This window comes from Anopheles marshallii, chromosome 3 (genome assembly GCF_943734725.1).
Source record: "Anopheles marshallii chromosome 3, idAnoMarsDA_429_01, whole genome shotgun sequence".
NCBI lineage: Eukaryota > Metazoa > Arthropoda > Insecta > Diptera > Culicidae > Anopheles > Anopheles marshallii.
This window is the reverse complement of record NC_071327.1, coordinates 83,868,091-83,895,731: the sequence shown is the minus strand read 5'-3', so window position 1 is coordinate 83,895,731 and position 27,641 is coordinate 83,868,091. Positions and strand designations below refer to the sequence as shown.

General features: G+C 47.1%; 2 protein-coding genes across 2 annotated transcripts; both read right to left on the bottom strand.

Moving 5' to 3' along the window:
* Nucleotides 1–901: 901 nt before the first annotated feature.
* LOC128711288 (syndecan) lies at nucleotides 902–14,409 on the bottom strand. Its single transcript, XM_053806155.1, has 5 exons — nucleotides 14,260–14,409; nucleotides 3,043–3,162; nucleotides 2,721–2,961; nucleotides 1,177–1,452; nucleotides 902–1,074 (listed from the first exon to the last, which is right to left on the bottom strand). The coding sequence occupies exons 1-5, from the start codon at nucleotides 14,407–14,409 to the stop codon at nucleotides 902–904; spliced, it is 960 nt and encodes a 319-aa protein (XP_053662130.1).
* Nucleotides 14,410–17,641: 3,232 nt separating this feature from the next.
* On the bottom strand, nucleotides 17,642–19,349 carry LOC128713285 (uncharacterized). The gene is made up of 2 exons (XM_053808144.1): nucleotides 18,835–19,349; nucleotides 17,642–18,725 (listed from the first exon to the last, which is right to left on the bottom strand). The coding sequence occupies exons 1-2, from the start codon at nucleotides 19,347–19,349 to the stop codon at nucleotides 17,642–17,644; spliced, it is 1,599 nt and encodes a 532-aa protein (XP_053664119.1).
* Between the last annotated feature and the right edge of the window lie 8,292 nt (nucleotides 19,350–27,641).

The window sequence follows — 27,641 nt, the reverse complement described above, 5'->3', positions numbered from 1 at the left end:
AATAGTTTGCCATAAAAGCTGCCACTAATCATTATAGCTGCTTGCCAGAAATAGATACCTTTGCGTAAGATTGCTCAATCTAGGACAACAATGACCTCGCAGTTGAACGTACAACACAACCTCGCCCGCCCCAATAATATCTACGTTCAACGATTCGAGAGACTTTTCTTCAGCTTAACACGCCCAACACATTAAAACTTAGGTCAATTTTTTAAAATGAAATTTGCATAAGCCCCGATGCACGCGCCCCTAAACGCACAAACCTACGGAAAACTGGGAAATTGCAACGGAACTAAACTAACAGAATGGATCAACCACTCCACCGACAGCTTGATCGAAAACAGTTCCCCGTAATGAAATCATATCTTAGTACGAATAACACACCCACCCATCACAAGATCCCATTGCATGGTGGGTGGACCCGGTTACCGAAAATTAACTGAATTCCTAGAGTAGTGCATGTAGGTTTGTGCGTACACGCCTATATGCATTACATTCATCAATCAATCCCTTTTGCTTGTTTCCCTCGTATGCTACGGTTGTGTTCACAGAGATCCTTCCGTATGCGATGCACTGCGATACACCACCTCTATTTCGTAGCTTCAGTGTGCTTGCTACAAATATGACCATACACGTCGTCCTGCGGCATCGCGTAGGCTTCTTCTTCTCTGCGTCTTATTTTCGTTCGCTTCGCTCTTTTTTTTCTCCCTAATTCTAGGTGTATGTTTGTTCTCTCGCACTGTTCGGCGATTTTTAAGTCTGCCTCTTCTGCTACGTTTGCACTGTACGCATAAACATGCATTGGCATGCACAGTGTTTTTTGCTATGTGGATGTTGCTGCGTTAGAGAAAAGGTAGCTGTTTGTTTAAAAATCACCGTCACTCGAGTCTATCGAGTAATCTCAGGCGTAGAATTCCCTGTTGTTCGCGTTCTTGGCGTAGGTGTTGGCCGTCGGCGATCGCTTCGGTTCATCCAGCGCATACGAACCTTCGTCCTTTTTTCTCATTCGGTATACGATAAACATTACCACCAGTATTGCGCATAGCAAACCGACGACAGCCCCTCCGATCACAGCTAAGCGTGAAACAACAAGGAATAGACATTTAAAAATGTTAGTACTGCACCTTTAACCATTTAAAAAAAAACCCTCTATTGCTGTACGCGCTTGAAACTCACCTGCCAAAATGCCAGGCTGTGCAAAGAAGCTGGCCGTTCGGTCATCGTTCTTGGCATTCATTATCAAAACGCCGCTGCCCGCACCGTACTGAGTGTTATCGTGATGGTTGATGCTGCCCTCTGTCGGCGTTATGTGATGCCTGGGCAGTCCTGCAAGATCGAGGTCGTTCTCCCCCGTTTCAATGATATCTCCACCTCGTGAGTAAACTCCACCGGATGACGTGGAAATCGGTGGGGACGAAAGGATTTTCGGCTTGTTATCCTTGCCAATGGGCACTGGATGTTGCATGGAATCGGGTGAGAAAGAAAAGGAACGTTCATAACATAAAAGGTACTCGAAAAGATACAAACATGATTACGAGAAGGAACCAGATGTCAATAACACACTACACTTGAATAATTTTTAAATGGCTAGCTTGAACAGAATGATTTTAAAAACAAACTCAAACTCAAACCAAACGTGCTCTTTCGAGGCAATGCCCTGTAAGCGCACCGGAACATCATTATGAAGGAGTGAAACAAACTGTAAAACATAAACATAAAAACATTTACCGAATGGTATGCTTCTGCTCCCTTTATCACCCGAAAGGCGATGCAGGGTGCGTGATGGACGTTATGAGCAAATGAACAAGGCAGATGAGAAGATGTGGGTGATCATGAGATGAAGGTTGTAAAGATAACATTCCATGACGTTGACAGTTGTGGATATGAAATGAGTTATTTCTGAATGTGGTTATAGTATGTAAAGCTCTTTGTGATTTCGACGAAATGGATAATGAAAATGCTAAAATGAAATACGTGAAACATGTGAACACAATTTCATCATGCTGCAAAAAGTGCATTAGATAAAGAAGATATCTTAGCAACTTTAAGAATACAAAACAGGATAGCAATACAGAGCAGGTAAGTAAACGATAATTCATGCAAAACAGTTAGAACGATGTTGAACGAAATCAAAGAAAAACTCAGTTGGGTTCAACAAAAACGAACAAACAACGATTTTTTTACAAGTAGACAGAAACCAGACCATGAAAATGTCAATCAGAAAAGACAGACGGTAAATAGTCAGTAGGGGTGTTCAAGGAGAGGAGGCATTAATCAAGGTTATAATAAACAGAAAAGAAAACCTACAGGATATGCCTGTTTTCACGTATTGAGAAAACAATCCCGCAGCGCGGACAACTTATCTCGAGAGTGTATAATAATGGTATTTGCGCATTCGATTGTTTTATGTTTTGTATGTTCCACAGTGATCTTCCGCCTATGGTGATAGGCTTTGTTTCGCTCTACTTTGGAGGAGTTTGATAATGTTTGTTTTTCCCTACTTGTTCTCTACGCTTTAAAGTTGTACCAAATATTATCACTGTACATGTATTCCCGTTTATATCGTACACAGCAAGTAAGGGACCGTTGCAATACACACAAACGGTCCACTACACTGCAACGAAGGACGTCCACAAGTGCAGTGATCAATATGTGTTGTAAGGGGACATAGTTTGGGGATAACTTATAATAGAAATAAAGCCATGCAAAACAAAACTGACTATCTTCGTCGTCGGTGGTCGATGGATCAACGTTGGATAGGTTGGTGTCTGTGTAGAGATCATTATCATCATGATCACCTGAACCTGGCAGGTTATCGCTGCCACCACGCAGTACGTTTAGATTGCCGCCTGACGACGACGAAGACGATAGCGACGATCGACTCGAGGTGGAATCTTCGTCATCGTCTCCGAAACCGGAGCCAGAAGATTCGTCGTCCTCTTTCTCTAAATCGTCACGCACCTGCAAATAGATGGCAAAAGTTGAATATTCAGTACAATGTCTGCACGACACAACGTAGCTGTCCCTGTCGGATAATCTTACTTCACCGCGGCTTCCAGAACCTTCCAGACCTTCATCGTCAATGTAGATATCATTTTGGTTCGATGGTGCCGCACCGAAGGACGAACTACTGTCGAGATTTAGGTTCCGATTGTTAGAATTCTGCAATTGAAAGAAAACAAAGAAGAAACTAGATTAGTTTTCCTGCAATAACGGGGACAGTGAGTGATAAAATCGTTCCAAAACTGAGTTTCCAACGTCAACTTCAAACTCAATTTCCTCGGCCCCGGTTAGACGGATCGGTATCGGGTGAAGGTGAGATATCGTTCCCTCGGGGCTACCTATCGACGGTGATGACGTCTTTGGTCGGAGTGTCCTAGTTTATCGAGTACATCCCCCTGTGTTTTCCCCTTTCCCCAAATCTGCTTTCTTACGTGTGTCTTGCTTCCGCACACAAACTCTCACTCTCTCTCTCCTCAGTCCCAACACGACAAACGAAGGTATAACCAACGTCTCCACTTGTACATTTCAATCACAATGCCACCTTCCTGCTTCAACTCTCTTTTTCTCACTCTTTCCTCCAGGCAGGACCAGATCCCGTAAACATTATTATCGATTTTCGGTGCGTTACTTCGGCTACGCTAAATTGCATAACTGTGATAACGCGCCTCCTGCTAACAGTCACACAAGACAGAAAGGAAGAGAGTTGCTTTTAGTTCGTTGTGAATTAAGAGAGCAGCTTTCATTTCCTCCACCGTCATCCTTCCTGCAACAGCGGTAGAACTGTGCAGGGAAAAAGGGAAAACCGTCGTGAACGGGCATGGTCACACAGAAACACACACTCGCACGTCATCAGCATCGTTAGCTTCGAGAAGGGCTTCGAGAGTCGAAAGACCGAAAGACCGAAAGGGATCCTAATTAAATTACCAACACACCACACCTTTCTTTTATATACGTGCGGAATTGTATAAGCTTAGCGCGGCCGAACTAAATATATTTTAGGTAATGTCTAACAGCTTGCCGCCACGTTGTGGAAAGGGCTTATCCATTTTCAAACCTGCACAGTCGCGGGGCAAAAAATGTTTAGAATGTTCTTTTTTTGCAAATATCAGTCTCGCACATTCTAGCAAATGTACCTTCCTTTCGAACTGCGCAAAGATTTGCCGTTTGCAAGCATTCACAGCAGACCCTGCAATTAACCTTTGGCAAATAATTCGGACACACGCATACACGTTGCCAGGCAGGAAATCTCTGACGGGGGTCGGACTGACTGGCTGTGAACCCATGAATAGTGAATTTTTCTTCTAACACAAACCGGGAAACATTGCAAGTAAGCTTTTTCCATGACCTCCGGCAAATGCGTACCAATTCGCACATGCTTTCATGCTGTGCAAGCTGTGGAACAATAGCATACAGGGCCGACAAACCCCTAGCGTACGACGCCTGCCACGTTGCACAGGAAGAGGATTGCACTGCACACAACTACCATTCCACTGCAGTAGGCTATGGGTGTGGGATAGAGGAGAAATAAATGTCATGCAAAGCGCATAAATAAAACCTAACTTGAAGACCGCTCCTTTCAGTTACGACCTTAAGGGCTTTACGGTGTGTCATTTCCTTTGTCCTTTTTCAAAACCATTTCACACTGCCTTCCCGGAAGGATAAACTGGCACTGGCAGGCACCTACAAGCGCTCACATTCCTGCTAGAACTGACAGTGCAGGGGTTAGCCTCCGACAAACGGGAAAAAGCAACATTGAGCTATAATCCAAGTTTCGTCCAATTAGTACCTAAATAAAGGGCAGGTCCTTTAAGGACAGCACTGGGAGAAGAAATACACACTGCTACACTGGTACGAGTGATACGAAATAAATGCACTGCGGTAGTCATCAGGCTGTCCGATCAGTCAACTATGGAGCACCGCACAGAAGCTCCGCTCAAAAACATCGAGTCGCATGGCAGAATGGGGGAAGGCAGCAGTAGCAATCCCAAAAAACGGACACGAGAGTAGCCGAGATCCAAGAGTACACCCTCTCCTGGAGGAAATCTCCTAAAAGCATGGCGCTTCGCTCGTGATGGGTAGGACGGGAAGCTTTCGAGAACATTATACTCGATGCTTGTTTGTTCTAGATATAATTTGCTCGCGATTTGCGAATTCTAGTCTTCGAGCATCGCACACTCACCCGTACATGCTGTAATTCGTAGGTCAATTCTCTCTACTGCTGTTTGTCTCCCATGGTGACGCGGATAACAGTGGCTCTCTTGTGCTTCACAAGAATGCAAAAAAAAACAACACACCCAACCCTTGCAGCTAGACATGCTGCTGCTCGCCATGTATCATCCCTTAGGGACTGGGTGTTTTCCTTCCAACCTATCGAAGCTCACGTCGTCCTGAACACTGCGTTTCTGCCCATCAAATAAACAACCGTGCCGAACGATGTACATGCGCGCGAGAATTCTCGGCGAGAATCGAGAAACAGTGTGCGCTCTTTACAAAATAGGCATCCTATCTCAGAGAAAAGCTCCACAACATGCTCCACAGCCTCCAAAATGGAAGAAGATGATAAGGCAGCGCCAGCTTACTGACACATCTCACGCACTCATCTCACCTCATCTCACTTTACTGTCATCAAGCTACATGCGGTTAGTAGTGGGAAGCTTTTGAAGCCCAAAGCTTTTCGGCATCGCAGTTTGACGTTTCTGTACGTCCCAAGCTTTTGTAAGAAGTGTCTAACAAAAAACTCCATGAAATTTCCAAACTCCATGAAATTTCGGCGAAAATTGATACGAAGACGGACCTTTATGATAAGTCCAGCGTATAAGTTTGTTGCGAACTTGAAGGTATTTTGGTGTAAAACCTAACCTAAACCTAGAAGAAGTATATTAAAAAAGTCTCATCATTGCTTCGAATTTTCGAAGATAAAAAAACAAGAATCCGCATAAGAAACTATAGAGCAAAACATCCGCGAATTCGAGACGATAACAAGCAAAACAACCAGAATGGAAATTTCACATTAAAAAACATGAGAAATAAATAAGCCAGTATAATGTACACAGCTCTGGCCGTGATGGCAAGCACTGATAACTGCAGGGAGCAAACAGCAATGCGAAGGACCCGCCTGCTTCTTCACGAACGAGTACTTGCAAGAAGTGCCATGCAAAGTTGGAGTGCCACAAAGCGCATCCACGAAGCGAATGCTGGAGGCTTTAGATAGATTGCGACGAAGAATATTGTATTTTTCCCCACCATTAGCTTCTTCCAAAGCGTTTGGTTCATTACTTTGCTTATACATGGCTTCCCATTCTTATGGGAGGGAGCGGACACTGACATGAGGGACCTCTATCATTGCGATAATCGGATCAAGTTAACGATCTTTCAAAGGGAGATAAAAAATAAAGTGGCCTCGTCCAACATGCCGAAACGGTTGATGTGAAGAACACCTCGATTAAAAGTGTAATCAGTGACGAAATAGACATCAAACAACTTGTTCCATCTGACGTACTCCTCAATTCCAAACAGTGCTTCCAAACGCAGATACTGTAGCGCATCTTGTGCCATACGGAACATGCTCAATATGTGGAATGCGGGACGAATCGATCAACTTGAATCAAGTTGTGCATCTTGCTAGTTGGTGTAAGTGTATCCGCGGTGGAGTTGTATGCCACAAATGGTGGTTCCAAACGGAGAGCGAGAGCAACCGAGGTTCTGCATTAAGTATCATGAATAATTTAACGTCGAAATGAACACTACATTTTGTTTACTCTACTACAGTGCCCAATCGGGCTTGTGTGTGTGTGTGTGTGCTGGTGATAATGCCTATATGCATGCTGTCAGCAGTTGTTGGCAATCTCAAAGAATGTTAATTAGACTAATAAGGTAAGTAAAGCTAAACCAGTATCTATCGCCCCAGGTGAAGTGTTATACTGTCGATCCAGACTGTTAGCTATTTTTGCTTTGAATCATCCAATAATATTTATCAAAATGAAAGAACTTATAATGATTTCAAACATATCAATATCAAGAATTCTCCTGACCAAACAGCACAGTGCGCTTTCCCGCTGTGAACTCGACGGAACAGGGAAGCGTTATGGGCAAAAGTGCAAAAATCTGACCACATCTCGCATCGATGTCATCTCCTTGCCGCCACACCACCGCATCATCATTACCATCCATAGTTTAAGCTATTGTTTTCACGATTTTGCTCCAATTCACGAGGTATGACAGTCGCAGGGCCGCATGACAGATACATCCAATGTGCCCCAACATCCAGCCCAGTCCGTGGCAGCAGGCAGGCAGGCAGCGGCAGAGTGCCCTTCTCGATTCCATTTGGATGGATGCATTTTGAAGTTTCGAATCCATTCTAGGATTCTGGATTTAGTTCACTGTATGTTTGCGGTTATGGTCGCGTGTGCGCGCTGTGCCAAGCCCGAGATGGTGGACCATGTCCATCCATGGAGAGGCTGGAAGGCACGAGACACGCGACGAGGGATTACAAAATATGACCAACACAAACACATTATTCACCGACGCTCGTCGTCGTGCCTCTACCGTCCGGACACTGCGTACTGCACACAATTCGGTAGTTGCGCGTCCAGCAAAGCAATGCCTATTGTGGGCCGTCCATGTATCGAATAAATTGAGTGCACTGCACGACGAGTGAAGACGCAGAAAAAGGACATACATTAGACCACCACTAAAATGAAGCAAAATTTACGACAGATGGATGACGATGATGATGATGATGATGCCACAGAATCGTTATTTTCTCATCCAAGTCCAACACAAAACCAGAGCACGCAGTCATAAAGACAAATAGCACAGTAAACAAAGGGACAGCATTGTGTTGGTAACAGATTCCTGCTCTTCTTTCTTGGCGTCTCTAGCTAGGACATCCGCGCTGTGTCCGCACGATGCTCCATCACAATTATTTCAGAGAATTTTAAAATGCTTTGTCTTTGGTCAAACAACCATCCTATATGCGTTAGAAAGCAGTGATGTAGTGTGCTAATTATCGTTGACAAATCACCACGCGATGCAGCAGTAGCGATGAGTTGCAGTGTTAAATAGTTACAGTTGTGTCGGAAATCGGCAATTGATAGGAACGTACGACACCTTACGATCGTAGCCCTAGCTTTTTTTTATCGTAACCGACATCGGTACTTATAATTCCGGCCAAGATGCAGCCACCCCCCCCCCCCCCCCCCTTCGATTACGCAAACTAAATAACCCATCCCACCGAGCAGCTTGTTCAAGTGTTCGCGCTACTAGCGGCGTGTGGAACATTCTTACGTGATCACTAATTCCAATCATCATATCGACGAAACAAATCCACCGCTCGTGCACAAACGTCGCAAGTAGTGAGTTTTACTCAGCACTGGCCATTGTGTGTGTGTGTTCGTGCGATAAATGTGGCGCGATATGAGACGTGGACGAGAAGGAATCCCACAGCTTGGCCACAGCAATTCATTCGTCTTGATCTTCGTCGTCCGAGAGACGCACAGCACAGAACGACAGGGGAAGATAGGTTTGCCCGGCGGCGAATTTCCCAGTTCGGTAGTCCATCAACCGCAGATGTTTACCTTAAATCCTGTACCAAATCCTAAACATTCCGATCCCGCGTTTCGTGTGTTTGTCGGTCCCTTTTCCATTTTTTCTTCGTTTCGATCGCGTAGAATTTTTGGGGCGAGATGTGTTCTGCTTTTTTCGTTTTGTTCTTTTAAATGCGGAATTTTAAATCGACCGAACGTGCTTAGGCATTGGACAGAACGCAATAACAACAATAACTGTTTGGGCCGTCTTACGCTCGCACGCACGCACGCATTCAGCTATATTTGATTACGTAGATGAATTTTTCATTCAAAATTGTCCAACCAAAATAGAGACACGAAGGGATCTAATTATTTAATGGGAAATATTCACAATATTCTCGTCAAATACATTGGAATGGGAGTCTTTAGAATGCGATTATGAGTTACAGCCAGTGTGCGCAATTCGTGACGCATCCAAAATAACATGGAATTATTCACCACATTCCAAGGAAATGTTTTGTATTTGATTACGACGAAATCAGGAACCAAACAAAACAAACAAATCAATTCTCATGTGTGCAACATTGCGCGTTTTTTTTTTTTTCGTTTGGAGGGAATCTTTGACGAAGATTCCCAAATAGTCAACAAAGAAAGTCGCACACAAAACTGTATGCGCTTTTTAACTGATAAGACCCCCCCTTTGGTGCGATAACATGTGCCGGGAAACTGCGAAACAAGTGCAAACAAACTGTCTGTCTGGAGTAAAAAAAATAAATAAATACAAACAGTGCAAAACGGAGCGCTGAGCGATAAGATAACCACCGTTGATGATGATTGCGCGTCCGTAATCGGAAAGAAATCCGCAACGGTTTGCCATTCTGCTCGCTCTGACTGACTGGTTGCCGATCAGATTACGCGATACGCGGGTGAAGGGGATTCGACTAATTTTAAATTGCCGATACAAATTAAAAATCGTACTCGATTAGTCGAGTCTCGATAAGAATTGATGCGAGTGGGGCACCCGCAGCATAATCCACATCACATTCCAGTTGCATGAGGTGTGATTGGCAGGATATCTCATCAGCGAGTCGGGAGAGAAGGTTTACAATCGATCTCGTCCCACCGAGCGGTGGCACATGATGATGGATGCAACTCGAAACGGTGCCAACATAGTTGTCGTGTCGCGGCACAAGGCAACATGGCTGGTGGTCTACCGTTTTGCAACTTTGGCATTCACATAAATCAGCTGTAGAGACTGTGCCCAGGTCCCCCGGACTCTTCCAGGGGCCTTCCCCATGCAATCTCATGAAGCTTGCAATTTATCAATTAGCACCCGGGACCTGGAGGCCATAAGTGTAGGCATTGGTTCGAGGGTCGTTTAGCAGATCGATATGCGAGACCATGGTAGGAAAATTTTCCATGCCCCAAGGTTCCATGCTCTACGCTTCTACGAAGTCGTTCGAACCGACAAGCACCCCCGTGCATGCCGGTCCCCGACTCAGAAGAAAGACATCATTTGCTGAAGGAATGTTTGTGCTGGCTCGTTCAGCCATCGTCTTGGTCGTTATCGGGCGGAAGCAACACACCAAAACACAAGACACTCTTCTTCGCTTCCGTTGGCGGCCCATGAACCGCCCCGCGTTCCACATAACGTTCGAAGTAAGCGATTGGACAACCGAACCGAGTCGGGCCAAGGACCACGAACCGGATATTTAATTCCAGCACGATCTTTCATCTTCCATCTAGCAAACGCTTCGCTTATAAACAGTTCGCCCTAGGCCGTCCGATAGCGTTCCTGTCCCTGGATCTACTTCCTTTTCCTTCACCCACACCATCTGCACCTCCTTTCCGGTGTGTCCTCCTCCTGAGCAATGCAGGATTAAATTCAATTTTTTCTTCGCTTCAAAACTTTTGCACCGAGCGCCAAAACGAATGCGAAAATTCAAATCTCCACGTTCATCCTTTTTGATGTCCATTCTTTAGAATCTCCCGAGCAGAAGAATCTTCCACCTACGAGAAGACAAAAAGTGTGTGCGCCTAAGAAAGAATGAACAAGCGATTCAAGGTCCAAAATCGCTGCCAACCGTCGCATCGTGATCAAAGACCAACACGAAACCCAAATCTTCAATCCTCGGATCCCCTGTGAGGGGTTGAGGCACGCCTCGCCTTCCGAACTTCCACCAATCAAAGCCATACGGTGTGTGTCTATGGGCGCGTGGGTGATTGCTACAGGTGTGCTTCTATACTTTCCTAGGCTTGGGTATATGTGTGGCTCATCATCATTGCCACCAACCCGGCACCAGGGCAGCATATCAGCTCCACACCTTTGGTTTGAGCTACTAAACGGGGGAATGGACCATTAGACCCTCTCACTCACATACCCTCGCCCCGTTTCCCAAGCGAAGGAAGCACTGGAAAAGAGCAAAGGTAAACCCGCTCCATCAAGCATCAAGTTCGTCGCAATCAAGGCCCTCCCGGTCCACAATGTTTACGTCTGCCGAACGGAGGATGTCCGTAGAGCTGCAAAAAAAAAGCTGCTTGGCCTCAAAAACGAGGGCGGCGGAAGACGTTATCGAGTCAACGCCATGAGCGAGGAACTGAGTGAAGAAAAAAAAAGGCCCAGTCGCCCACGAAAATTGACAAAGCTCCGGCCTGACAACGCCGCCCGCTACAGTCCACACGAACCGGTCTGGATGGAGTGGCGCTGCTGTAAGGGTAGACTGATTTTCTTTCGTCAACAACTTTCCGTTCCAATACTGCATCAAAACTGCCCCCGGGCATTGGTGCGGTAGCGATGTTGTAACACCTGGTACTAAAACCATTCCTACACGGTGAGGAGCAGTAACTACACCCCAGCACGGGGGACCCCGTCTTACTTCATTGTCCAAACGCCACCGGGTGTGTTTTCTTCGCCTGCATAAAAACTGGAGCGCTGAAACCAAAAAAAAGACCCCATTTCCCAAAGGTAAGGGAGGAAAATTAAGCAACTACTGTGAGGGCGACAACATAAAAGAGTTTAAGTGAAACTAAACTCGTAAGTTAAGCGACTCCGAGCCAATAAAATGCAAATAATGTACCCAATTCTATACATTCCATCGAAGCGGATGTTCGTGAGGAATGGCCCAACGACACAACGACAGACATTCCAGCAAAATCCTTCACTCTTCCGCGTACAGAATAAGGATAAGGAATCTGCCGTCTGCGACCATCGATTGGAAACGAAACCATTCGTCGTGGGGGCCCCAGTGTGGAGCATCCACGTTATGAAAAATTTCTGTTCATTTTGCGCTTATCTGTATGCGCGGAATCGATTGATCCGCTGATGTTGGTTCGAATGCTAGCCAAATTTGACTTGAAAATCGAAGGACTTTGGGCAATGGTGGCCAATGGTGGAATGTCCACGAGCCAAGGCAGTTCCTCCAATCCGTGGAGTAAAAACCATGTGTCCTGGATGTAGAAATTAGTCATATTTCAAACTCGAATGGTCAAAAAGACATGCTGCTGGCCAATCGGCATAAAAGACCGGTCTTTTTTACGAAAAGACTCGTGTGATATACGAATACACACGCAGCATAGGCTCATTAGCATCGTGTTTATCCATCTTGGTACCGAACGGTGGTGGTTCGATGCTGATCGTCCTTGATCAAACACGTCCACAGTCCGTCCATCAGCGTATCCCTTCTCTCGGGCGTACAAAGTCCATCAACAAACAGCGCTGGTGCCATTTTCTCACCTCTCAAAAACATGTTTTCGCGCGGAGGTGTAATGCACTAGGGAAAGCAAAAAAAAAAGGGCCCCTAATGATGGGTGGTGTACCAATCCGTCATGCATCCGGTCGGGTGCCACTGAACCCACCCACCAAAAACTCCTCCATATCAGACAAAGTAAGTAAATTTGCCAACTTCCAAAACACTCCAACCCAGCAGCAGCACACACGTGCGTGTGGCAACCACAGCGGGAGCGCCATCTGGTGGAATGTTGGTCACACTCCTCCACATTCCTGTGTTCAGCTGCGGTGTTTGCTCGCTTGCTCGCGCGGCCACTACTCTATTGCGTGTTCTCTATTGTTGCTACGAGAAGGAGGAGTTGGAACGCTGAGCCGTCGTGTTCTTGATTATGCACTGCGGCCATCGTTTGCGGTTGCCGATCATGCCAAACCCACACCCACTCCCACGGTAGTTCCCAGAGACGGGAGATTTCACCAATACACCCGCCAAGCACAGCAGCCGTACATCGTCACACGTACGCGGTTCATTCATTCATTCCGGCCAAGCTCAGCAGTGCTGGATCTTGGATCTTCCACTTCCTTCTTACACATTTTTCCAGCTCTCTTTCTTTCCTTTCGTAGTAGCGGTAGAGAACCACCGCTGGTTCTGGTTCTCTCTACTCTCTTTTTCCGGTACGCGTATGGAACGGAAATGAAAATCCTTCCCATTTCTCCTGGGGACCTTTCTTTCCGTTTGTCTACCAAACAACTGTACGCGACAGCTTCTTTACGGCGGGACTCCCTTTATTGGCCCGTGTAGAATGTCGCGAAGATATCGCGGTGCGGTGGAAGCAACTACAGGGAGACCATAAAATCAATATAAATACACAACATCCCACCAACACACACGCACACGGGCCGTTCGACTCATGCACAACAAACGATGCGTGTTCTCCTGCGGTCGCATGCACACGCACCATGTACGCATTACAAAAAATCTCGCTCTCTTTCGATTGCACACAGGGCCTGGTGCTCCACCACCCCCCAAATCGCCCACCCTTCCACATTTCTGCTTTTTTATATGATTCAGCAGCAGCCCACACCTTCCCAAACGCAAAAGGAAAGCGCACCCGCACAACTACAGGCGCACCATCGATAGTGTGTTGTCCCCGTATTCCAGGCACAGTAGGCTCAGCCATTCTCGCTCACCGCTCGCCATCCCGTTCTAGCTCGCTCTCACATCCAAAAGGGAGAGCCCTTTTGTCGCTGAATCTTTCCCCTTCTCACTCACGCCTATGGATGGTTCGCTATTCGTCTCATTTCACCTCTTCCGAGCTGAGGTTGAACGAATGGAGTTTGGTAAGCATAAAAAGTGATGTGCAGAGACAGGTGTATGTGTGCGTGTATGTGTGCATCAAATAACTTGTCGGCTGCTGGTAGGAGAAATGAGGAGGAGGAGGAGAAGGGAGGAGGGGCGACAGGGGGGCAGTCGCGGAATGAAGAGGGATCGTTGGACGGATCATAAAGTTAGAAACTTGGTGTGTGAGCAGTGAGAAGAACGTCGAATGATCATCATCATCTCATCACGCACAACACGAGACACGCGTGATGGGCGACAACATCCAAAAAGGGTCTGTGGTGAGACTGGGCGGGAAGAATTCGTGGAAATAAAACAACATTGGATGAGGCTGGTGCACACAGCCAGACATAGAAACACAGCAAAACCGGGATCATCATCTCGTCGGGGTCGGCAAGTCGACCCCGCATCTCTTTCCCTTCTCGTACTGGGAACCTTTCGCTTAATCCGATTCGTTCCACACACTTTCCAAACGATGTGGCGATGGGCTTTGGCGTACGCGTGAGCGAGAGATCGAATTAGGAGTTCTGCAATGTATCGTTCGGACCGAGAAGGGCGCTGATGTTTTGAAGTTGAAACAGCACCAGCTTCACCCCCGTCTGTCGTCCTGGGGTGTTGTTGTTCAGCTTTAGACGGAACGGAATCGGGAAAATGGGCAATAATAATACCTGATCATTCTCGGCTGCGGCCACTGTTGTCCACGGGATCGCGACCAGCAACACCACCAGCAGGAAGGTGGCAGCCGTCGTCATTGACGAAACGGCCAGTTTCCGCCGGTTCTCATCGTTGCTGTTGCCGTTGAGCATTTTGAGCGACATATTTCAAATGTAGAGTTAGAATCCTGGACTTCGACGAAGATGCTTTTCCACGTGACGGATAGGAAGTTGTGGGCCTGTAGCACTACACACAACCAACTCTAGCTACTATTTGGACGGTTTATTTTACTCTTTTTTTGGCTATTATTTCGTGCCTTGCGACCTGCGCTTACACACGACAGATTTCCCACTTACACACACATACGGGCACTAGGGCACACGGGAACGGATGGCGGAGAAGGTGCCGAAGGAAAATCTCTTTTTAGCACTAGACAACACCAACAATACAATACACTGCGTGCTCCTACTCACAGCACGCACACAATCACGGTTACACGGCAAATGCTCCTTCCGTCGCAAAATCAAGGATGAAGGGAGACACACACACACAACGCACGCTTACACACACTCTTTGCGCCGTACACAACTGCACGAGGCGGAGAAAAACGATGCACTTGGTTGCTTTTCCACCAATTTACACCTTTCCCGACGTATCTGCGTCGCTGGCGGTTTCGAACGCTGCACCAAACACCACAATTTGGACCGCAATCCTAGCAGCCGATGGTGCTGTAGTTGTAATAGTTGTTGACTGTGTACGGTACTGCTGCTGCTGTTGCTGCCGTTGTGCACGTTATGCTGCGAGCAGGGCGACGATTTTTCACCACAAACACTTCCCAGCGCAATAGAACTCGAGCGACGGTGAACATCAACGCACATTCCTGGCGTACGACGACGACGACGACGACGACATCCGGACGAAGAGCAACGCACTAACAAAAAAACACACGCATACACCTACGGCTCGCACACACACACACACACGCAAGCACAAATCCACACTCGTTCCCGACTCTCTTGAGCGCTGTCTCGACACTAGTTTTGCTGTTTGCTTTCTACAATTTCAAGCCACACAAACTGGACAATTATTGCAATGCGAATCGAGCACATAGCACAATAAATGTAACAACTGCATACACACACCGTTTCTACGGCCTGAACGCTGCGTAAATCGTGCGACAATCTGCCCTTTTCCACAGCTCTTGGCTTTTTGCTGGTTTTTAATGTTCGCGACAGCTAGTTTGCACAGCACAGCTTTACACAATGTACGAACCGTCAGACGTCTGACAATGGCCCAAGCAACACTTTGGCTTACGTTTGACAGTGAGACGTCTGAATCAGGAACGTTTGTGGCGATTGTTGGAGGAACCAAGTCGGAAATATGAAATAATATCCCCATTGTAATGTTCCAAATCTCAATATTTGCTATTTACAAATAAGAAGCATGGAGTATTAATAATGGCGTACGGAAAATCTTTCATTCGTTCAGTATGTAACAAGAGAAAATCGCAAACAGAAGAATATGATTCATTCATTCAGCATTTTCGGACCATAGCGAAATTAAGAACGTCATATAAACAACGGTTGAGAAAATTGTAAAATTTTAAGTGACATTTGAGACAATTGAAAAATGATTGCAATTTGTATGTTAACTTTATTCACCTTGACTTTGGAGACTGCTTCTATGTACCTCGAATGGAATGACATTTTGACACATGACAGCAAATTTTCAAACTTGGCGCATATTTTTCAAAGCGTCTCTTCTGAAAAACGTGTGTTACACATGAATTATTATGTAATTATTCATTCAATATGTACCCAAACTCGGAAAGTCTCTATTGATTAATGAACTATTACTAAAGCTTGGTTTAGTATATGATTTTACAGCCATAAACACAGGATCTTTTACTTCAACAGTATTTTAAGGAAATTAATTCGGAAGGTTTATTGATACTTGCCCTTAAACATTTAAAACTCGACCTTGAGTCTGTGGTAGCAGGGAAAATATAAATGACTGATAAGAAAAGAACTTTTTGTCAGAATGTACTCGAAGAATTATAGAGCATAGAAAGTGTGAGCACGAACACTTTCAACCTTTCTGGCATCAGACGGTGACGGCTTGATAGAAAGTGAGTTATTATCAGCTTAGTTTTCGAGACTTGAGGCCAAGACATCAACACTAAACTGACACAGGCGAGGAGTACTTCAAGCTTACCCAGTATCAGTACCTATAAACCTACAAAACTCGAACGAACCACATCCAACCACTAGCCAAAAACCTCAAAAACTCCTCCAACTCCTTAGCTATCTGGTAGGCGCGAGCGCATCATCTGACCTCATAAATAATATACCAACGATTTGTGCAAAATGCCTCAAAATTACACCACACCATTAAACTGCTGCCTGATGGGTGCCGCTTTCCCCGCAATTAAATCGCAGCCACACATACACACACACACACCCGGGTGGGGCATACATAATTACACACTAAATCTGGGTTGCAATTTTGGACAGCCGCGAAACAACTATGAAAAAATGACCAAGTAATAATAGTAGCACTTGGCGCGCTAGAGAGAGAGAGAGGAGTAAAAAAATCATCGATAACGTGATAAAACCACCAGACCAACACCCTCCATGTACGTCGTTGCCGCATTTACATATGCGTAGCGCCTTACGCCGTAGAACAGAGAGCTCGGGGCGGTATGCTTCGTTCGCTGGTATTATCTTTCTCTTTATCTGCACATTTTTAGTTTCGACCTTTGCCGACACTCTTCGTTCGATGTTGTTCAATAGTAAATTGTTTTGAGCCAATTTCTCCAATTTCCACAACACTTCATATGATTGATCCCGTCCAATGTGCACGTGTTGAACCTACCGTGCCTTCCGCCTCTACTGCTGAGTACCATTTGTTTAATTTCGCTAATATTTTATTTTTATAAAACTGGCTACTAATAATAAAGTTAATGTTCCCTCATCTCCTTCATCTCGAACATCGCAGCTGTCGATAAGGCGCCACGGCAGTCTTTAATATATCCTCATTCGATTGCGTTTTAGTGTTGTTTGCTTTCACACAATTCTCCTCGTCTACTTCTTGCTCTTGTGAACTATCGAATTAGCTTGGTCGGTCGGTAAATGCACCACCACTCTCGTACACAAGTATGACTATCCAGGAGCAAATGAAAAAAAAATAAAAACAGTCACAGACAGTCTGTGTTTACGTCTTAACCGGTAACTGATGCACGGCTACTTTTATTCTACACTATAATTCCCAAGCTAAGTCTTCAAGTCGCTCAATGCCGGGCATTGAAACTCCTAACATCCTAACAAAACAGAGTTACGTGAATCGCCTTTGGTGGCTCTGATTGGTGTCACTTTCACAAATCCGCACAACATCGCGTTACTCGCGATCGCGCTTTAAGGACAACGATGGTGAGGTCGGAACGGACGGCGGTAGTGGGGCGGTCGGTGGTGCTGCTTCCAGCGACGATAGCGATCGGACAACCAGTCTGCCCTCGGGAACCGTCGAGTTTGAAGTGTTATCATCCATCACGTCCGGATCGTCTTCATCTCTTCGGTCCGAATGGTTGGCAGCGTCGCCAACGCTCGTACTGGTACTGTCGGCCCCCCTTCGTAGCTTCTGTAGCGCTAGCTGCCGGTTCAGCTCGGCCGTTTCTTTGTTTAGTTTAGCTGTTTCTAGCTCGGTTTTCAGAATCTGCATGCGCAACTCGTGCTCGCTCTGGTGCTGAGACTCGAGCAGCTTCTTGAGGCCCGTGCTCGTACCTCGCCCGGCCGGCAGTGGTGATCCGGGCCTCGGATGTACGATTCCTCCATCGTGGTCGTCGTCGTGCAGGAGCGCCCCGTTACCTCCGTTGGCCAGGCCCTGCAGTATGTGGTTGGTCGCAGCACTGTGCCCCACTCCGGTCGGTGAATCTGGGGGCTGTTGGTGGTTGCCCGTGCTGAGATTGTGTGCCTCCTGGAAAGCATTTTTCCAGTGCCCCAGCTCGCTCATACGGTTGAAGCGATTTTTCAGCAGGTTCAGCGCTTCGAGGGTGTTGCTTAGATCCACTTGCGATAGATTGGCGTTTGCGGGGCCTCCGTGAGCACCCAGGTCGGCTAGGCTCGATTCACTCCCAAACGCAGTCCGGTTGAAAGCGTCTAGGCTTTCGAGCAGCTTGTTCCCGCTGGCGGTATTGTTGTTATTGTTGTTGTTATTGTGGTTGCTGCCGGATCCACCGGTACTGCTGAGATGATGGTGATGGTCACTGTTGGCCAGCCGGCTCGCAAAACTCGACGCAAGCAGCTCGCTAAATCGACTGTGGGCCGCATCCGCAGCGGACGAACCCGTCCCGAAGGGTGAGGATGTGCTCGAGAGTCCTCTTAGCCGTGGGTACTTCGCCGTCGGTCCCTTATCGTACTCGTCCAGCTCGTCGTGGGAGTCTTCCTTTATCTGAACCTCGCAAATGTTTTGCGAATTCTTATCCCTGCAAAGAGCAGCAAGCGAAGAAAAGACACGAAAACAATGATCAGCAATACGCTCACTTGGTCGATCAGCTCGATCGTTTCGAATTCCACACCGGGTTCGACACTTACCACATCGAGGAGCTCTCATCGTCGTTCTCGTCACTGCAGTCCTTGATCGACACGCCCTGCGGAAGGTTTTCCTCGAGCGACAGCTTCATCTTGGAGTAGTCCACATCGTCCATCAGCTCGTTCTTGCAAACTTTCTTCGCCTCCTGCATAAACTCCCAGATCTCGAACGTGAACCCGCTCGGCTTCTTGCGATCGGCGACCTCCTGCCCGAAGCGCTGTATCCGCTGCTGGTAGTCAAGCATCTCGGCCCGCGTGCATGCCTTCATCCGACGCCATTGCTCCTTCAGCCGGTTGCAGTTCCGATCGGTACCGAACGCGATCGCAAACTGCTGATGGATGATCTTCCACGCACGGTTCTTCAGCGTGGTCAGCGCACTGTCCAGCCGCTTGTTCTCGATGATGTGCATGTCCTTCCGGCAAAGTTCGAGCAGAAAATGTTTCTCCTCGTACGCCCAGTTCTGTGTGCGTTCGCGCTTCTTAAAGCGCTGCGCTTGTCCGAGACTGCTTTGGAGCATGGTGGAAATTCGATCACTTGATGTTGTTGCACCTGGACAAGGGAAAAGAAGGAAAGAAATGAACAACGATTAGCGACATGGTGCGATGGGATGGAAATTACAGTGAGTGAATCGTATTCTCCACAAATTACTTCCTTCCGTAGCGAAAATCATAACAATCTTCACACCAAACCAGAAGGAAGTTAGGGTCGGCATCGCAACCCTCGAAAGAAAAAGCGATGTATCTGGCCTGTGTTGTGAGCATTCTCCTCGCGGAATGGGTGGAATTGCACGGAGTCGAAACTCGTACAAAGCGGAGAAGCCAACACACATCATTAGGTTCGATCGTAATCGTTCCCCGCTTCGGTACACTGAGCCGCCGCTTGCAAACACTTCTTTTCCTAATCAACGGCACGTTCTTATCACCTGTCCATCATCTAAAACGGTTCAGCAAAGGAGTCAAACTGGATGCCACTGGAACTCACCCTAATATGTGCCGCTGCCGATGCAAGCTAGAACTGTGCCGAAACTAGTCAGTTGGTCGTTTTTCACTTGCTACTTTCACGCTCCGGTGTGCACATGTGTGTCACTTAGTGGTTGTTGTAATAATAATCATACTCCTTAACATAACCATCTTTTAAATCCGAGTCCGGGTCGGTCGGAAAGCAAGTACCGGCCAAACTAGGGTACAGTGAGAGGAAAAGAAACAGTGAGTGCCACGGTCTTTCTCCTACACACGGCAGGGAAGGGCAGGTAGCCGGCAGGGCCCCGGGGTAAGTGCAAAGGTGGTACAATCGAATATCTAATTATTACCTCCTTTATTCTCCTATTTTTAAATAAACTTACGCGCGCTTAAAAACCTTCAGCCTCTTCAAAATACTACCCCTCGCCCTCGGTACGGGGCGAAGAAGAAACCACGAGGGCAGGTAGGAATACACACACGCACACACATGCTGTTGCAGGATTGACAGTGCGGGCAAGGTGTTGCGAGGAGCTGCGAAGTTCGTAAGACCGAGATAGGGCGATGGTGATCGTAGCTCGAACCAGCACCAGCTAAGATATTGAAGCATTTCTGCTCAATAGAAGATCGGGAGGCACATTTTTGGGGGTTGTTTTCTTATTCAACCACACACACGCACACACACTAGTGATCGGGGCGTACGCAACGGGCACAGGGGGTTGAGATAAACGCCTAAAGAGATCGGGGGTCGTTTCTACGTACAACTTTTTTTTTCTCCTTACGGAACAGATTTACACCCCGGTGTGGTTGGGCGCGAGGACGGTGGTGTTAGGGCGCAAGTTTTAAGAGCATCAAGTAACAACACAAACGCAAGTACCATACCACACCCTGCATCTACCCCCCCCTTGGCCCGAGAGGAACAATTATGAACAATCGTCATCATGTACCGGTCAGTTATGAGTGATGATGATGCTGCCGTTGCCGATGTTGTGGCATGGTCTTGGTGGTGGTTGATGCTTGTGTAGTTTCTGTTATTATCTTTATCGAATTTATTCAATACCGCATGCGCAGGTTTCGTCGAACCATGCCGCTGGCCCGTTCAAGTCTCCTGTTGGGTTTTTTTTTTGGCTTGAGATGGAACGATTTTTTTTTTCGTCTTTGAGGATTAAGGCATCGGCGTCAGAAGGGGGCACGAAAGCGAGACAGGGTGGTATTTGTACTCGAATGTGTACGCAGCGTTACGAGGCTTTCAAACAAGATCTTCTCAGTGCGTTTAATTTGGTGAAGGTTAGAGGGTACGTGAATAAGTTAAATTCAATTCAAAACCCCCAAAACCGGGTGGTGAGCAAACTGCTATTCGGTCCCCAATCACGTCCAACTGCTACTAATACCACCATCACCGACCGGTCGCTCTAGTCGAGTGCTTTTCGGCTTTGTTTTGTCGACGAAGCGTCGAAAAATCTCACATCGGACATGATTAAGAGGGCTGTAGCGAGTCGCTCTCGAGTCGCATTGGGTTGCCACCATCCGCCCCTCGGACGTTTAATATTTGGCCATCGGATCACAGAAGACGATCCCGGACGATACGATGGCAGCCAACAGGAGGGAGGAAGCGGAGCAGAGGGAGGCAAATACACTTACTGTCTCTGGCTCTTTCCCTCTCTCGCACTAGCTCCCTCTGCTGCGTGTCGCGTACAAGTGTCGCGTACTTGGGCTGTGTGTGCTGAATTTTACATATTCGGCTGATTGTTTGCCCCGAAAGGTATGGTAATTAATCGATACTGTCCCACTTCTTTTTCCACCTTCATAATCAGCATCTAAACAACCACCCAAGCAAGCAAGCAGAAAAAAATCATATGCGAGATTATAATTTTTGCCTCGAATGATCGAGACAGTGGCAAAAAACTGATGCGCTCCAGTGGCTCGAATGTGGCATTTCGCCCGAACTGAGCGAAACATTTTTGTGGACAATATTTACGGCGAAAGGTTATATAACCAGTTTGAAGAATCCTTGCCTATCAAACGCCTGCCCCGGGTTTTGATTGGGTCCGGCCCAAAACTACACCGAACGGAAGCAGGTCAATGCTGGTAGCATAGATATTTGCACAAAACGTATGATATAGTTCAGCGACACACAACCACCGTGGAGAGCCGTGGTTGTATTAAACAAGTTCATCATTCAGGTTTAGCGTACGATCGCATCGATATGAGATGCGAGCAACACGAAACGCGCATCTTAAACGAAGACCAACACTCCACACCACCGGGTTCGTCGCTTATCTTTTCATTGTAGTCTTTTGATTGCCATATGCAAAACGCGCGCATGTTTAATCGCTTTATCAGTGTTTGGAGCTATGTCGGACAATCGCGAACGATTTCTTCCGTTACACTGTATCTCTGTTTCGCTTTAAAGGCCGGAAATCGTTAAACAATGAGCTCACCATAGGACATCCATCAATTCCAGCCGAATGAACCGCTTACCTTTTGGGTCGGGAGAGGTGCCGAGTGGACGATTCTTAATCGATAATCACAAACACACTTGGATGACTTTTTAAATCTGCAACCGATTCACTCTGGTACGGAATGGACTGGCTGGCTGAAATGGCTCTCCCTAGTTACAGTCGGTGACGCGTTACGATGTCCGTTAGCACCTTTTCTGAAGATCATATAGTACACACGTACACGTACTTGCGCACACATACAGCGAAGATGATGGGGGAAGATTTATTTTTTTTTTTTCTCGGGACGAGCTAACCAAACACATTCGTCGGAGATGCTCAAAACGCGCGGGAGCGTTGGGGAGGGGGGGGGGGGGGGGGGGGAAGGTGAAGTAATTTTTGACTGTCAGTATTTGCTATTTGTCTCGTTATCGTCAATTCGACATGGTACAGAGCCAACGCAGGGTGATGATTTAGCAATCTTCTGCACGATTTCACACACTCATTAGCACGGCGAACATTTCCGTACGATACGGCCTCTAACTATATCACATTAAACTTAGTATCTTATCACTTAGGGCAGCGTAGGACATCGCCTTAAACACATGCACACACTGCGCTATTGCAACAATCCGGATGTACTTGTCGGCTATACACGGCACTGATTCATACTTTGCGTCATTCACGTCCCAGAACTGCCAGCATGTGCCGCTTGCATACTTGTGGTACCGAATATCAGCGCTCGACCAGAGCCACGCACCAAATGAGACGTCCCGGAGACACGCACCTGCCCGGACCGACGGAGGCTGCTGCAGTGTGATCTTTCACCGTACCGATCGGTCGATCACCGCCGCGCACCACCAAACCAATCGCGCGTTTTGGAAGGTGGGGTGAATGAAAACAAACAATCCCGCACACACAATCACCCACCAGGCCGAGTGTGTGGGGCCAGTGCGCGAAAAACCGTGATCAATGCTTTTCACGCCATAATCTTCCACTGGCAGCACGCGCGATCAAACCACCGACGCAATCGGCATCCGAACTCAAGCCCGTTCGTCCGTTCTCGCTCGCACAGATTGCCACCGGGGAGGGGGGTTATCCGATTGTGTGCCGACTTCCTTCCCAGATCACTGGTGCGCTTGTAATAAAATATTACTAATGACTAAAAATTGATTTTCCCTCGAAAACGAGGCACCGGAATTTGGGATTCCGCAGCCGTACCAACACACGTACGTACGCATTTTGAACGGTGTACGCACACGCAAACAAAACCACACAGACAGACCAACGCACGAAAGTTCGGAAAAAAAATGTAAAGTAAAAAACCCCCCCCACAACAGATGATGATGGACAACAGAAGATCATGCCCGGGGGTGGTAGGATATATTGGTACACAAAAGAGGACAGGAAGACGGGCCCAGGGAAGGAAGCTGTCGGGCTGGGGCTAGGGTAACGAAAATAACAATGCCAATACAGCATCCGTAACCGACGCAAGTAAGCACACGGGAAAGAGACCGGATCACCTGAACAAAAGCGCGCAGGAGCGAGACGAGCAGGCACCAATAGAGGCACCACAATTACACTCTATTGACCCACAGCAAAGCATTGCCCACCGGTGGTAGGCTGATAGATAGAGAGAGGGAGAGAGAGAGGGATATAGAGACACATACACACACACAAAGCACATCTGAAGAAGGCCGTGGTGAATCATGGGCCAACGGCAGGAAGAAGGCAAGGGGTTTTAACAGGAGGAGAGCCAAAAGAAAAAAAACCCGGACTTATTTGTTTACCGTATTTTCGACACACGAACGAACATTTGCTGTAAGTACATCCACCATCGTAGGCAAGTGCTGGCTGAGCTTGTTGTTGGCAGTGTTGCCAGCCGCAGCTTAGGATTTGCCCATCGACCATTGCAACCATTGCTTATCGGACACTTTGGTTTTGTCCTTTTTTCCCGCTGCAACTCCCACAACACAACATCAAAATTAGATGCAAAAAGGATCGTACTGGGTGTGCCTCACCACACTATTCTGTAGCATTTTTACGAATTGTGTTTCGGTAGGATGGCACCAGGTGTGCCTGTCTGTCGTCTCTGTGTCCTTGCGAATTGCTCGTCAAGAAACAGAGGTTCGTTGGTGGAAAAAAAACAGAAGGGACAAAAAGGTTTTATCCTACACTTTCAATCCTCGTTCATGAAGGTCGATGATGTGCTTTTTTTCTGCGAGTGTTCGTTTGGTTTACCGCCGTTGCTCCTTTCGCTGCAATGAAACAAAGCCTAAGGGATAATGTCGAAGATGTGAAACAGTTTTTGGAATATATTTTATAATAAGTGAGGAGTAGCTGTTTGGAATAATGCTAGGTTTTTGTATAAAGCAAGCACCCATTGCACTGATGAATTTTGTCATTTTTAACCACTTCTGCAGGCCCGGCATCATGTGCTCACTACAGAAACACATCAAAATGTTGGCTTATTTTGCTAACTTACCATTGCTTTCGCCTTGCCGCTTCGATTATCGCTCATATAATCCAGGCTACAGCATAATCGGGCCCACATTATACCGGCCCCGGAACGGAAAACTGGCGTGGAAAATTGCACACGTTTTTTTTTGCGATCCTGCCCCATTCCGCGGTGGGTGAATCGATGAAAGAAATACCCGCCACACGCAAATGGAAGGATCGTAATCGCTCAATAAAAGCTAGACTCTTTCCCTCAAACGAAAAGCCGCACACGCGCCGCGTCGCGTCGAGAGGATTAACCATCAAGAGGAAGCGGCTGGCAGAGGAACGGGGCGTGGTGGGGTGGAAAATGGTCTAATTATTTGATTTTCTGTTGTTTTGCCGCCCCGGTACCATGCTCCAGCCGGCCGTCGTTGGAAATGGCGAAAACTTATTGAGGTCGCGCAAGGAAAATTTCGCCTTAATCGATGGATTGGAACAATTTTAATTGAGCTGCACGTATTGTTTGCCGTTGCTGCCACGTGAAGGTGCTTATTAAGAATGCTCCGAAAAGGTATCGGTGGCGTGAGAAAAATGGCCGATCATTTTCGAGCGTCAGCGGGTTTTTGGATGGCCAAACGTTTGCATAGTCCTGCGACAGAAGAATGGGACCGCTTTGAAGCAATGATTTATTGAACAATTCAAATGTTCAATTCATATCAACCCAACCGAGAAATGGGAAGGATCAGAAATGCTTTGGCAAACTCAAAGGTTCATATCTTCAAAATCACCTGCACAGATAAAACACACAGCCAGCTCACAACACACCCGTAAAGTGGGTACGCAACGTACGTTTCACTACCAGAAAAGGAAAAGCCCCATCATGTACCGAACGAACAAAAAAAAAAAGAAAGAGGTTCGGTAACTGGAGCTGGAAAATTGCTCAATCTATCGATCGTTCAAATCGATCAATCACATCAAACGTTCTTTTCCGTTTGTTCCTTCCGTTTTGATATCCGACGCACACGGTGCGCGCGCGCGAAGCTTTTGCTTTTCCACTTCCCCCACCCTGTTCTCCAGCCACCGTTCCGCACCCGCACCCGATCCGGGCATTTTCTAACGGACTAACACCAACTACTAGCGTGGTCTGGATTATGAGCGAGGAAAATCGTGCGCTCGATAAACAATTCTCGCTTGTGCCATTCACTCGCGCTTCGGCTAACGATCCCTTTCCCGGGTGGGTGCGCCGACAGTCCGTGCCGTAGCACGGAACGAGTTTAGGAAGTACTTGTGTAGGGATGATTTGAGCTCTTTAGAGGAAACATAGAGCCGGAAGACACACACACACACACACACACGGGAAAATCTTCTAACTCGTTCTAATTATCCCAAAAAAGAACCTGCTCCGAGGGACTTCGGTGGACCGGGTGGGGGTGGGGGGTTGGTTTTGCAGTGTTGCAGGGCCAATGACCAACGATGGTGGTGGTTTTTCACCGGATGTTATCCCAAAACACAGTCTGCACCCTTTCAGGGGAGGTGAGTTTTACTGTTCTCGTTAGGTGAGGCATTATAATTTTCCCCCATTTTAGCTCAAACTATCCCGCCATCCCGCAGCTGGCAGGCATAGCTAATGCTAAAAAAAAACATGGCCCCGTTCTTCACAGTGTTCAAGATATTGTTGCTTTTAAAAACTGCATCACGCATCTACGGACAACAGACAGACACAGCAGGTACATTCCAAGACGGTTGCAAGCTTTTGTATTTGTGCAGGGCTTTTTCTGGCATTATGCTGCAAGTAGTTTTAGGGCCGTCCTTGAGAGCGTGGTTCGTGGACCGTTTGCCTGCCTAAGAGTGTGTTTGCTAATCCGTTTCGATATGGCAGACCGGTCGGTTTCCGCGGCCAAGGGTAATCACTTGTTTAAAGGCCATCTTAAATCCTACTCTGGGCAAGTTTTATGCTAACGTCAGGTATAAAAACTAACGCTCCTGCTGCTACCTGACATTCGATGTTCCGAACCAACTGTCTCTAGTGTCTCTATCTTTGGGGTGGAATTTAAGAATATCCTTCGAGGTACTGGATGGTCTTCGTTGGCTACCTGCGCTACGATCAGGACAGGACTAGCCTCCAGCTATGGTTCTTTGTTTTTACTAGCACACCAGCCTCTTTTACACGGTTCATCCCAGGCAACGGTGTTGTTCTGTTGTTTCTACACCTGCTCTATAGTCTGACCTGTCTTTTTGCTGACAAATTTCCATTACAATAGCGACTTGTTATTTATCAATGCATCACATGATACTTTACTGCTCATGTGGAGTTATATGTGGCTCTTGTGGAGTTACGTGGCTAGTGCTATAGTGCTATACGCCGGCACGTGCGTTAAACTATACGCGTTATCAAGCTTCAGCTTCTGACAAGTATACCACAGAGCATTCGTATGCCGTTTTGTTTTGGTTCCTTTTCCTTCGATTAGACGATAGACATCACTTGAGTCACACGGGCATCTTATCAATAGGTCAAATAATTGTTCACCATACAAACGCTCAGCATCGCTCCGCCAGAACAACCTTGCCATTGCGTTATGGTTGGCAAAAATGGTACACAATCGGAAGCATCGGGCGGTTCGGGTTTTCTAGCGTGGGGCACATTAATTATGGTTTACATTGAAGCAGCGTCTCCGGAAGGCTAGAGGCACTAAACGACAGCAAATGGGCAAGCACGCCTTGCCTTATCAGCGCTGATAGGCGTTTGGTCGGGGCCCCAGCGCGTATCTTCCAGACTTCCGAGGAATGCGATCACATCAGTCACAACCGAACAACGATCGTGGACAGTTTCGTATGGCAACCCGCCGAACTCATTTTAATCGTTTGGCGCACAGTTGTCGATCTTCTCTCGCATATATATTTCACAGTTCTGAACATCTTCTCCACTACGGAGGCGATGCTCCACGCGTGGATTAAGTGACGTTGTTTTGCGACAAA